Raw genomic sequence first — 12,460 nt, forward strand, 5'->3', positions numbered from 1 at the left:
GTCCTTCCCTACTTGCTCACTCCTAACCTGAGCCACTTGTGTGACAGCACACAGGTTCTTTCTGTATCATACCCTTCCCACTTGTCAGCTCAGTGGAGCTTCTCTGTGGGGCAGAACTTGGATAGAGACACGTGTCCACAGCAAGCCCACCACTTCATACTCTCAGATATTGGCCACCCACCACTGTCTCCCTGATCCCCATGAGCTGAGACAGGTCTCCAGGGGAGAACATGATTGATTCCTGGGTGATTGTTGTTTCATGGAGAACAGCACAATGCAGAGCAATTTTGGCCCAGACTATAGAGGAGTGAGGAGAGAGCAAAGCCAACAATTCTGAATGACTACAGTGTAAACCAAGATTAATAAATAATGGCAGCACACTGGAGACACAGCAGGATCTGAATTACAGTCAGTGTGGGGAAGTCTTGTCTTCTGCTTCTCTTTTGATTTCACAGGAAAATTTGTAAATCTTGCCTTTCTCACTCTTTCTTTGTTAGTCTGGAACAATTAGAACAACAAAATTTTAATCTTGTAAGTGGCCTGGGTAGAAATCTAGATTAATGAAAGACCTGGAATAATAAAGTAACATTTACTGTCCTCTAGACATCACAATAAGGGTGATTAGACTTGGATTCAATTTTGCTGGATTCTAGGGTTAGGGGAAGACCTTCCAACACAGGCTGTGTATGAGGTGTCAGGAAAAAGCTAAACACTCCTGGGATGTTTTAAGAACTGGAAAATATTATTCATGACCAAATACCATTTTCTGGCATTAAGCTCCAAGACTCTGTATCAGTTTCTGCAGCTGAGATTCATGAGATGTTATTTGCTGAATGGAAGTATGAGTCTGGCTGACTCCAGCTCTTTCTTTTCCTTTGTTTCCCATGCTCAGAGTTTTTGGGCACTTCAGTCTCCGTTCTGAGTGGCAGCTGGTCAAGGTGGACTACAAGTCTCTCTTCAGCCACAGGTGTACCAAGGATGACTACCAAACCTGGCATCTGCACAATCAGGTATCCACACTCGCCAGGGGTCCTTGCTGGGGATTCCTTTTCCCTTGCTCTGAGTTACCAGGTGGGAATGCAGTTGTTCTTTACAGCGAAGCATATGGCTCTTCGTTGCATCCCTTGACGAATGTGAATGGAAAAAACATGGGGCCAGGCATCTATGGGCAAGTTCAGGATTACATTCTATTTTATGAAAATAATCATTGCACCAGCTGGATATTTTTGGCCTTAATTCTTAGGGCAGTGTAAAACTACACCTTATGATTGAATTGTAGATGACACTGAATTCTTTGTAGCTCTGTCAACTCTGTCATGCAAATAGTATTGTTTCAGTTTGTCTCTTATTTCCTTTGATCAAAAATGAAAAATAAAAACATTTATTCATCCTGCAGGTCCTGCAGGTATCTGTAAAACTCTTGAATATCTATAAAACCCTTGAATCTGAAAAGTTATTGAATAAAAGACACCAGAGAAAACCACATTATTTCATTCTACTCAAGGATATATGCTTTGTTTTTCATACACTGGCTTATTTTCATGCTGGATATATTTAGGTCCTGAAGCAACTGTAACTGAGAGGTCAATAACCTCTGCAGATTACTTATGGGTTACTGGTTTACCAGTATGATGTCCCACACCCTGCAGGGTAACATAACTAGAGCCAGAACCATTGGCACTAGTGACATTGCTGAATGAAATCAATGAATGAGAAATGAACATTAATTTGGCAAGGGTAAGATAATTGAAGTCGTAGAACTGAATAAATTAAAATCACTTAAATGAAAGAAAAGGGAAGACATATGTATAACCATGCAGCAATCTTGGAAATCACTGTTCATAGGGAAGAGAAGTACTTCAATTAGGTATTGTCTTTTATCTAACTTCTATGCAGACAAATTACTTCTACAAAATAGAAATTTCTGTTTATAGCAACTCTCCTAGATATCAAATGTTTGTTTTAGATTAGCTATTCCCAGTAGTGTTCTTGGAAACCTTTGCATTCAAAAAGCCCAGTGAAACACACATTAAAATTGTCTATAACAAAGCCAGCTCTGTAGCAGAAAGAGCAAGGGAGTTGAGGGAGTTGAGCTCTGTGTTCCACACCTGGGCTTTGTCCCCTGCCCTGAGATTTAGTCCTGGTCTTGCTTCTGCAGTAGACTTTATCTGACATATGGGAAAAGCCCTGGCGTACACCCACCTTGTCTCTTCAGGATGATTCGTAGCACTAGATATTGATGGATGCCTTCTGAAAGGTGACATAAGTGGGTGTGATGACTTGGGCATCCAGGAATTTTGGGCACATTGCCATTGGCATCCCAGCTCAACGCTGGGCACACTATGCTCATGAGTCCTCCTAAGGAGACTTGAGTTTGCAAAGCCACGGAAGAGCAGGACTGTAACTCCACACTCTCCCAGTGATAAATGCTCATTTTCATTGCCTTTTGTGTCCTTTGAAAAAGTGCTCCATTTAAGACCCAGCTGCCACTACAACTGTGTTTCTCCTCTCGTTTCTTGGCCAACGAAGGGGGAGCCTTGTGTCATGGGGGAGAGGAAGATCTATAAAAAACGCAAACCTGGAGCCCAGTGTTCCCTAAGTCGGGACTATTCCCAAACTGTGGTGTCTGAACCATGTGTCTGTGGCCAAGGAGACTTTGAGTGGTGAGTATGTGACTCTGGGAACTTGTGCAGCAGCTGTATTTTTGTCCTGAAATACTACCTAGACAGAAAACCTTGCAGAAGAAGTGGGTTTCATGCAGCTTTGTAGCTGTGATTATACTGTATAGCAGAACTGCAGCCCCCAAACCTGCTGAGTGAGGGAGTCTTCCCCTTCATCTGCAGGAAATATTTGTTCATCTCCATAATAAATCCAAGCCTGGGATTCAAAAGCAAAATAATTGCAAGTACTGATGGACATTTTATGTCTGTCATTCCAGAATAGTGACAGCCAAGACTTCTCTGGTGCAAAATATATTCCTTTCAGAAGAGGGAGGGTATTTCTCTCCCAAGGTCATTGACTTCCTAGGGGGCAAGTCAGCAAAACATGCACATTTTTATCATTATTCCTTTGAATAGCTGGGAACAGTTTATTGCTTCTTAACAGTGTTTTATTGAGAAATTTCTGAAAGGGTTTCAGTGACATGACTGTACAGCCCACCCTCGACGGATATAACTACTTGTTTTGCATAAATATTGGTGTTTCTAACTTGATGGGACCATAATTTTCAAATTGCATTAAGGTCACTTTGAAAGCAGCTTAAAAATAAAGCAGGGGGAAAATGAGACACTGCTTGCTATTGCTTGACAGTCAGAGATAGGAAATGGGAGAATGCATGTCAAGATCTCAGCCCAAGGAATTCCTACATGGCACCTGTAATAGGAAATATTTCTAAGATTTCAGACTGTCAATATCTGTGACGTTTGAGCTTAAATGATCAGAATGTCATTTAAATGGAATTCCAAATACCCTGAGAGCTGATCAGCTAGGAAAACATTTTAATCTTTATAGTAGGTTATTCAGGATCAGTGTCTGACTCGGTGTTATTCCTGAACATTTCCCTACCTTCAAACACTTTCTGAAGAGGTGTGAGGCATGAGATCTGTAGATTTATCTGGACTTAGGCTCACAGTTCTCTTTTAGAGCATAGGCATAGTGAAATGTAGCAAAATTAAGAAAAAATATCAACCAGAGTATTTTCTTGGAGATTATAGTAGCTTGTCCTTAAGAGAGAGTCAGGGATATAGAACAGAGATTTTCATCTGATCTGGATGGATATTTAATTTGTTCTAATGTCAAGATTACATCTGGGACTCCATATCTTGACTCATGAGATCTTTCGCCTTTGTTCTCATGATGGGAACTTGCAGGATGTTCTTTCCTTGCAGTATCTGCCCTTGGCATTGGCACAGGCCTCTGGGGTGAATCAGCACCAATCTCCAGAGATGCTTATGAATTTGTTTTGTTTTTTTGGTTTTTTTTTTTTCCTTACACTGCTTTCCTCACCTGCTTTATATTTTCACAGTGATGTTTGTCTTTTCCAAGCTGTAAGTGGAAAACTGTGGTAGCTGAATTAGCCTTAAATGCTGCCTTGAAAAGTGTCTGCATCAGAATGCACCTTTTCAATCACTTGACAGGTTCCTTGCATGCATTCCGTATCATTTTTCCTTAACTTTCCCCCTAATATGAGAGGGTATTGCTATTAAACTTGTCAGTCCTGCAGAGGAAATGCAATTAGAGGACAACAAGCTGGCTTTTGTTTCAGACCCTGCACTGCCAATGGAATTGTTAACTGGCTTCTAGCTGCAAAAATTAAAGCTGGTGATGAAGAATCAGTAGAAACTTTATGTTGAATTTTAATGCTACTCAGCAGGGATGACTGGAATAATGTGTGAGACAATCCATTTGAGGAAAACACTGGCAGTGCTGGAAGTGGGGCACTGAGCTTGATAGTTTTAAAAGTGATTTTTTAGAGAGGAAAGGTGGACTTGTGTTTGGATTTGTGACTGCTAAAGGATGAGACACTTGCTTAGTCAGTGTGAGACACAGGTTATTCCAGAATATATTCTAGATTCATCTGCCTTCCTTGGGATGTCAGTATGAGAAGGGGAGATGCTGACAAGTGTCTTTTCTCTGCTCACTAAAAGGTGGACAGGACAGGTGAAAGGAAGCTCCTACTTTCACTTGATGCTCTTTCAACTTGTTCCTTTTCAAGGAAAAATGTCCTCTCAGCCTTTTCTGCCTGGGCTCACAGTTGCCAGTTCTTGAAAGCACTGACTGCTCTGTCCCTTGTGTTGAAGTGAGCAGGTCCTGTGGGTGCCAGGGAAAGGGGGATGCCAGCAGCCAGGACTGTGTGGGTACCGTGACCAGCAAGTCCTGCCAGATGGGCCCTCTGCTTCCTCAGTAAGCAGGTTTAGAGCTGGTTCTGGGATTGGAGCACCCTGTGCCACTTGCTGTTGTGGCACCTGTCTTTGAGAGCTGTGGGGACAGGACAAATAACCACAGGAGCCCTCCAGCACACGCTGGGAGGGTTGTGCTCCCTCCCACTTCCTCACAGTGCCCTTGCCCCTGTTCCCTGCAGTTCGGTATAAGGCTGATCTAAAATTCAGGGGCATAAATCACAATTATGCCCCAGTTCAACAAATCTTTATGAGTCAGGATCAGGGGTAGCTCCTGCCAACCCTTGCAGTCATTTCCAGAAGTAAATCCTGGCCTTTCTCTAACAGGGAGAATGGCAGAAGGATCTCGTAAGTGGTATTAAAGTGCTCGCTGAGCTTTCTTTTCCCTCCTCCTGCTTCTTTATTTACTCTGTCAAGATAGCTTTCCTGAGAAAGACAGCACAGCAGCTGGACTTGATTATTTCCTTAACTTATGCAAACCCTGGGGCTTATGAGAGGGAAGGTGGGCAGCATGTGAGGTTTTAATATACATTTACCAGAAGTTAATGAACAAGCACAGAACCTTGAGGGCACACAGCAATGTTGTCTTTAATTTTATTAAATATTTATGCAGCTCTTTTCTTCTTTGGGGCAAAGTACAGCTCCTCCTGAATATTTTTAATTACAAAGTCCCTGCCAGGCATTTTCGGCTGTGCAGGTCGGACCCACTGAGAATGATTAAATTGAATGTTGAGAGAAAGAGCATTAGGGAATCTCCAAACCATTTAAAGTAGCTCACAGAATTTTTGCCCTCCAAAAACAGAACGGTAGCAGTCTGGGCCACTGGGGACATAGCACAATTTTGTCTCACCAAAGCTCTTTCTGTTGGCAGCTCAGGCTCTGAACAGGGGAAGGATAAAACTCAGAGTGTCCTAAAGGGCACAGAATGCTTTCAAGACAGTGGCTTCTGTAGAGTCTGTGTTTTTACAGAGGTTTAGCATTTCGGCATTTGTTAAGTTGCTGCAGGCAAAAATCCAGAATCTCTTTATTTGTCCTTTGAATCCAGTCCGTCAGTAAAGGCTACACATAGAAACCTGATCCAGACCTGATTAAAACTTATGGAAAGCTTTGGATTAATCCTATTGCTTCATCATTGTATTGGCACACAAAGGCAGCTGTAAAAAGAAATTTTGGATGTGATTGTGTACACTTCCACTCTTAGGTGGTCCAAAGAAGAATCAATACCCTGGATTGCCTTCCCTGTGTGACACAATACCATGTAATCCTTAGACCACTAAGCTGGTTGTGTTTTAGTTTAGTGTTGGAAAAACATCAGCTGTTTTTTTCTCTTGGGCAAGTCACAGCTTAGCCAGGGAGCACATTAACATATATAAATATACATACTGTGGCTAGTTGCTTAGGAAGTGCTCCTAGTGTTTTATATTCCTAGCCACTGTTGTGAAAAAATTACTTTAGATCTTAGAATTAGCCTAGTTTATTCTAAAAGCAAAGGCTGCAAAAAACAAACAAACCAAAAGAAACAAAAAAATTAAATATAAGTTAGAGATTAATAGGAAAAGAAATGAACGATACAATATTCTTTCTGAATCTCTGTCACGTTTTGTTGCCAAATGAAGCACAAATCCTCCAGTGCTCTGCAAATTTGGTAGTTCTGCTGTTGTGGAGATCAAATGCCTTCAGTGAATTGTGTTCCTGCCTCTGAAACTAGTTCAGCACTTTGTCTCTGGATGTGCCCAATCCATGATGTTGTGCCATCCCAGCAGAGAACCACCAATATACACTTGCTTTGGGGACATCCCCTAAAACTCTGAGCTGACTCTAGTGGAGGATACAGTGATGGATTCATGACTTCTCTCCACAGTGACTATGGATATGAGAGGCACAGCAACAACCAGTGCATTCCAGCCTTCTGGTTCAGCCCGTCCTCCCTGTCCAAGGATTGCAACGTTGGTCAGAACTACTGGAACAGCACTGGGTAAGTGCATCTTGCAATCTGTCAGGTTTTGGTGACTGCAGTAGACAAGAAAACCTGGATAGATTTTTTTCCTCTGCATCACATTATGCTCTTTTTTAGTCTTATCCATGAGGTGAAGTTTGCAACAGCATCTGTATGGAAAATTGCCTTGTTCCTCAGAGAGAGGGAGAAGCACGTTAACATAAGTGACACATAGATATTGCATTGCCATCAAGTGATGTGTGATCCCTGGAGCCTAGGCTTGGAGCTCCCCTTTGTTGCAAAATTAAAACACAAATCAAAAGGTCTGCCTGAGAGACAGCTGAACATTTAAAAGGAAAGGTTTGAGGTATTTCACATTGTATTTTATTGAACCTATTACTATCTTACAGCTCCTATTTATATCAGCTTCTAGGAAGACTCAAATGAGCAATTTTTAGTCTCTTTTATGTTTTCTTCCTCTGCCATTTTCACTTTGTACCTACAATGCCTTGCATTTCAGACAGGCTTCATGTGCTGATTTCTCCTGGTCTAACCCAGAACAGATGGCAAGTGTTGCTTTATTATGGCACCATCACTTTGCAAATGTTCTACTATCATGCAGGAAATGCTGTGAGACTTGAGTTTCACTGGCTGGTGCAAAATTGCTCTGTTCCTTCTACAACAGGGCAAATCCTGCAAATTTTGGGGATGATTCTGGGACATGTGTCCTGACTGCTCAATGGTTATGGTAGGAACCAGCTCTGTTCCTGGCTGGTTGGTGCAGGTGGCTGATGAAGCGTGGCTGCTGGGAGTCTGGAGGCATTTGGCCTCAGAGACCCCCTTTCAGCTGAAAAATTGCTTTGAATATGGGATGTAATTACAGAACCCTGGCCAGTATGACTGCTTGTAGCCTTCTTGACAGAGTGCAACAAGAAAATAGTTGGGGCTGGAATGAAATTAATAGAAAGGCTTCCCCCGCTTTAAAGCCCCAGGAATAGCCAAGTGTCTTGCTGTTTAGCCAACAACTTCCAACAAGAGCCAAGAGGAAAACCCCATACCTCAAATCATTTTAAAACTGAATTGGGCAAAGCCCTTGACATATTTTTTCAAGGGCCCTCTAGCCCTATAGAGGCAGACAAAACCCTAATAAATGGTATAAGCAAAAAGCTGGGATGCAGGATGCAATCCTGTAGGCATTGGGTTGGAGTAATTCTCTGCCTTTTAGTAAGGCAGAGTAATTCACCTCCACAATGTGTCTCTTCTCAGGGATGCTGCTGAGAATCTCTGGAGAAGGTTGAATTGTGATTGGTTTGTCTTTCTCCTACTTAATAAAGTGTTAGGTTTCTTTGAGTCTTCCTTTCAGTGAGGGGATTGCGCAGGCAGTTAGCCTTTGAAAACACATGCATTAATGTGGAGGAACAAAATAAAAACCAAACAAAGGAACTTTTCCGCCCACTCCCTGAGCCCAGTGTCCTTTGTTACTGTTCCCCAGGTACCGCAGGATTGTGTCCAACAACTGCACAGATGGCTTGAGAGAGAAGTACATGGCCAAGATGGAGAAATGCCCTGGAAAAGCACCTCGGGGATTGCACATCCTCACCTCCAATGGGAAGCTGGTCATGGAGCAGGGGCACAACGCCACCTTCATCATCCTCATGGAAGAGGTGTGTTAGTGGTCTCAGTAAACCTTTCTCTGTGTGGCAGCACTGGCATTCTTTTCCTTTGCTTTTCAGGTTGCTGAGAGGAAAATAGCAATCAAGGGGGAATCATAGTCCTGAGATTTATGAGACTTAAGGAATTTAAGCGAATTGGAGGCTATAGTGGCACATACAAGCAGGTCATATTGGGTCACACCAAAGGTGTTTGGTTATCTTGTCTATCAGTTATGATGTTAATGCTGAATAAAAATAGATGTTGTCAAAAAATTTATTTCCCCACTCACTTCTTGCTGCTTCCAGTAAACTGCAGTTTATGGAGTTTATGAGGTAGAAGTGGTGTTTCTGTGATCAACAATTCTGAATCTGAGATGCAAAGCTTTAACTTCAGTTTTTCTGGGAAAGGTTAAGAAAAGTGGGGAACATGTTCACACTCAAGGGGAGCAATGAAGGACATTGCTATTTTGCAGCAAAATTGAGTCTCCTCAAAGGACCTCTAGCCTCCAGCCCTTATCTATTTTATTTATCTATTGGTACAGTCCCCTCTGTAGCCAACAGTAGCATAAGTGACACCAGGCCAAGCTGCTGACAAAAGCATCAAAATGTTGAGGCTCTTCTGGCCAGAGACTGAGGTGGTGCTGGAGAAGAACAGCTGGTTTTTGTCACATTTTCTGTCCTGTGTATGTTATTTTGGAGCAGTACCTGGAGACAGCTGAGGCAGACCACCCACAGACAGACACATTCAATTCTAAATTAAATCCTTATATAGTAGCTAAGTGTTTCACTGGGACCACACTAATCTGACAGGGCCTCTTTACTACTTCCTCAGAGGTTCATGCATGCTCTGCTTTTATACAAGGGGGATTTCTTGTCTACTCACTGCTTCTTTTCTGTTTTGCAGACTTGACATGGTAAGACAATTTGTGTAGAAGCTATGAGTGGGAGTTCAGAAAAGAACAGATATAATCTAAAAATTAAGAATCAACTAGTAATTTATTAAGGAACTCAAGCGTAACTGCTGTGTACGAAGAATGATAAACAGATGGAGAATAAGGCAGCAGTCAAGGTAGCTGAAGAGTGAAATCTCTGCAAGGATTTAGGGATTGAAGAGGCAGCTGAATAAATGTGTGAGGGCGTTCACTCTTATGTCTGTTGTTGAAAAATAATGGTAGTTAGAAAAACATTTCATTGAAACAGCCTTTTTTTTTTCTAAGGGAAGAGGATCTTTGGAACACATCTCTGTAGGTGAACAGCTTATTCCACAGAAAGTTGTGTGTTGAGTTTGTTTCTTAAAATAATACAATTTCAAGAAGAAAAGAAAAGGAACACTGAGATTTTGGACAAGGGCATTCCTGTCTTTTAGTGTGAACCTGAGAAGAATTGTGGCCAAAGATTTCCTTATGACTTTGAAGAAATCATTTCTGTAGAGGTCTTAATTACTACTTGCCTTGCTGCCATACAGATTCATTCCTGGCTTCCTCCACCTTCTCTGGTCAGTCTGTTTACTGGTGGTAGTTTTGTACCAAAGTTCACACTCCTTCCTGAGCCTAAGAGCAGCCTGACCAGCCCTCCTATGGATATATCTGTGCAGTGTCCATTCACCTGTGTCAGACTTGCCCTGATGAGCCAGCAGCTCTTTCCTGCTTCTAGTGCACACCCTCAATATATGGAGGTGACTGACCTTTGGGCTTTCAGTGGTAAATGAAGACTTCATCACAGTTAATCAAAACCTAAATTTCTCAGGATTTATATAATTAAATTTAGTAGGATTTTTCACAGTGGCATTCAGAATACATGTGTGACAATGACTGGCAAATAAATGCAGAATGACTGATGGTTTTTCTGAGTTTTCAGGAATATGGGGCTGGACTGTGATTTGGACTGTATATATGCAAGGGAACATGAAGAGATAGACTTTTTTATTTTTAGACTTCTTTATTTTAATCTGAGTTTGGTTTTGATCACAAAGAAATACTAGACTGCCAAATAGCTGTTTTGGAGTTGTGTACTTGACAATGTCTGTTCACTGATTTTCATACTCAGAGCCAATATTTGTGACAGCCCATACCTTGTTTCCTTTCAGTTATTTATGGGGCTTAAAACAACAAAACATGCCTCTTGAGTAAATGGATAGCAATGATTTATTTTTTCCTTTTGAAATGCTTCCCTTCTATTTTCATTTATATTTATAAACTTCAGAATATCTTTGTGTGGGACTAGCTTGTGATGGGCAGCCTTTGCATCAAAGATCCAGCTCATAATTGGGTGAGAGGATCATCTACCACTGTTTAGTCAAAAAAAATCTCTTCCTGTTTCTCTGTGTGAAACCGTCCCATTTCAGAGAGAATCATATTGGAGAGGCAAGAAGGAAATAGAAAAGAGAATTGTGAGGCAAGGGAGATGAGCTGCCATGATTGGTGCAAGAGATTTCAGCCTGAGATCATCAGTGATGAATCCAGCCCAGATCAAATTTTTATCCTGTGTTCAGTGTCTTCCATATAAGATGGACTTGGGGGTCTTAGTGCATTCCCTTGAGAAGTGGCTTTGAAAGGTTTAACAAGCTGTGGGAGTCTTTCTATCAAATAACTGAATATCTCAGGAGTGTAATTTTGCTCCAGCTAGAGACTTTTTTTGAGTGAATTTAAAAACTCTCTGTCTAAAGGATGTTATTGACTACTCAGTATAATAGGTATGTTTTAGTGTCACTACCACTTTAGTCCTTTCTGATTGCTCTTTGGTTTATACCGAAGATTTAATGTCCAAGTAGGGCAGAGGTGAAAATGGTGCCCTGATCAAGTCAATAGCCAAAACTCCCCTGGCTCCCATGGACTGGGAATGATGGAGCAACAAAGAAGAGTGGTCTAACATATATAATCAAATACCCATATTTCAAAAACTACATGCAATAATCCTGACTACATAATGGTCTGAAGACCCCAAGTATATAATCAAAGCTGGAAAATACCCTTCCTGCACTCTGCTTTCTTCATGCAGATAAGGTCTATGAGGAGGATAAACTCTGTGGGGGCTGCTAAGGTCCTGATTTTCTACACAGGGGAGCTGCTTCATTGTGATCTGGCTTCTTGTCTGTTCTCCCACTGCATTTACAGCTATAATGGGGTTTATGAGATGACTATAAAATATTTCTGAATTTACCATTAAAAAAGGGTAAATTTAAGAGCAGAGATTTTAAATTTTCCTTTTAAACTTTCAGATAACATCCTCAATATATCTAGGGATTGACTTCAGTTTGGGGCAAGGGATATCTCCAAAGTGTAGTGATATCTTCTTCACCCCCAGTGAATACACTGCAGATCTTTCATGAAAGGAAATTACTTGGCACAACACATTTTATATATATGCAGAAAGCTAAAGCTACAGAGATTTAATCTGAGTTGTAGTTTTATTTTAGTTTAGTGAAATCACTGCAGTGGGCTTTAGCTTTGTTGAAATTAGCCTTTTTCTGTGTTACATTAGTCAGCTGGGGGCAAGTATAAAATAAGGCTCCGAGAAACCAAAATAACAGACACTTCTACAGTTCAACTACAGTGATTTAAAGCATGATTTAAACTGAAATAGTGCAACTTCTGTCTCCAGACAATACCTGTGGTGCTAGAATTTCTTGTCTGTTTTTCCCTCCTTCATTTAATACCTGTCATTGACAGTAATCCTAGAAGAGATTTTCTCATCATCTGCTTCATTCTCCTGTGTATCCAGGCCCTGTCTCTGTGTTGACTGACATTAGACAAAGAAAATCTGTCAGTCCTCAATGTGGGACCCAACCTGTATAAATTCAGCCATCCTAAAGCGCATGTCTAGCTGAAACTGGTTTTCTAAACTCTGTATAATCAGGGTTGGATATTTGCAAGAGATGGTTTATGTCACCTGTTTCAGCTAAGTTAGGATGAGGTGTTGGTCTTTTGCTGTCTGTGTCTGGCCACCTTGGGGAATGGCAGCACAAAGCCTAGCTT

The 12,460-nt window shown here is 41.4% G+C and overlaps 1 protein-coding gene across 3 annotated transcripts in view; it reads left to right on the forward strand.

Moving 5' to 3' along the window:
• Window positions 1-12,460, forward strand: part of SORCS3 (sortilin related VPS10 domain containing receptor 3) — a 267,619-nt gene that overhangs the window by 229,456 nt on the left and 25,703 nt on the right. For all 3 annotated transcript variants that reach the window (XM_021536263.4, XM_085582753.1, XM_085582752.1), the window contains 4 exons: window positions 893-1,010; window positions 2,530-2,663; window positions 6,760-6,873; window positions 8,327-8,498. In XM_021536263.4, the coding sequence (XP_021391938.3) occupies window positions 893-1,010; window positions 2,530-2,663; window positions 6,760-6,873; window positions 8,327-8,498 (538 nt within the window). The remainder of the gene's footprint in view (window positions 1-892; window positions 1,011-2,529; window positions 2,664-6,759; window positions 6,874-8,326; window positions 8,499-12,460) is intronic.

Source organism: Lonchura striata, chromosome 6 (assembly GCF_050655825.1).
Source record: "Lonchura striata isolate lonStrDom1 chromosome 6, ASM5065582v1, whole genome shotgun sequence".
Taxonomy (NCBI): Eukaryota; Metazoa; Chordata; class Aves; order Passeriformes; family Estrildidae; genus Lonchura; species Lonchura striata.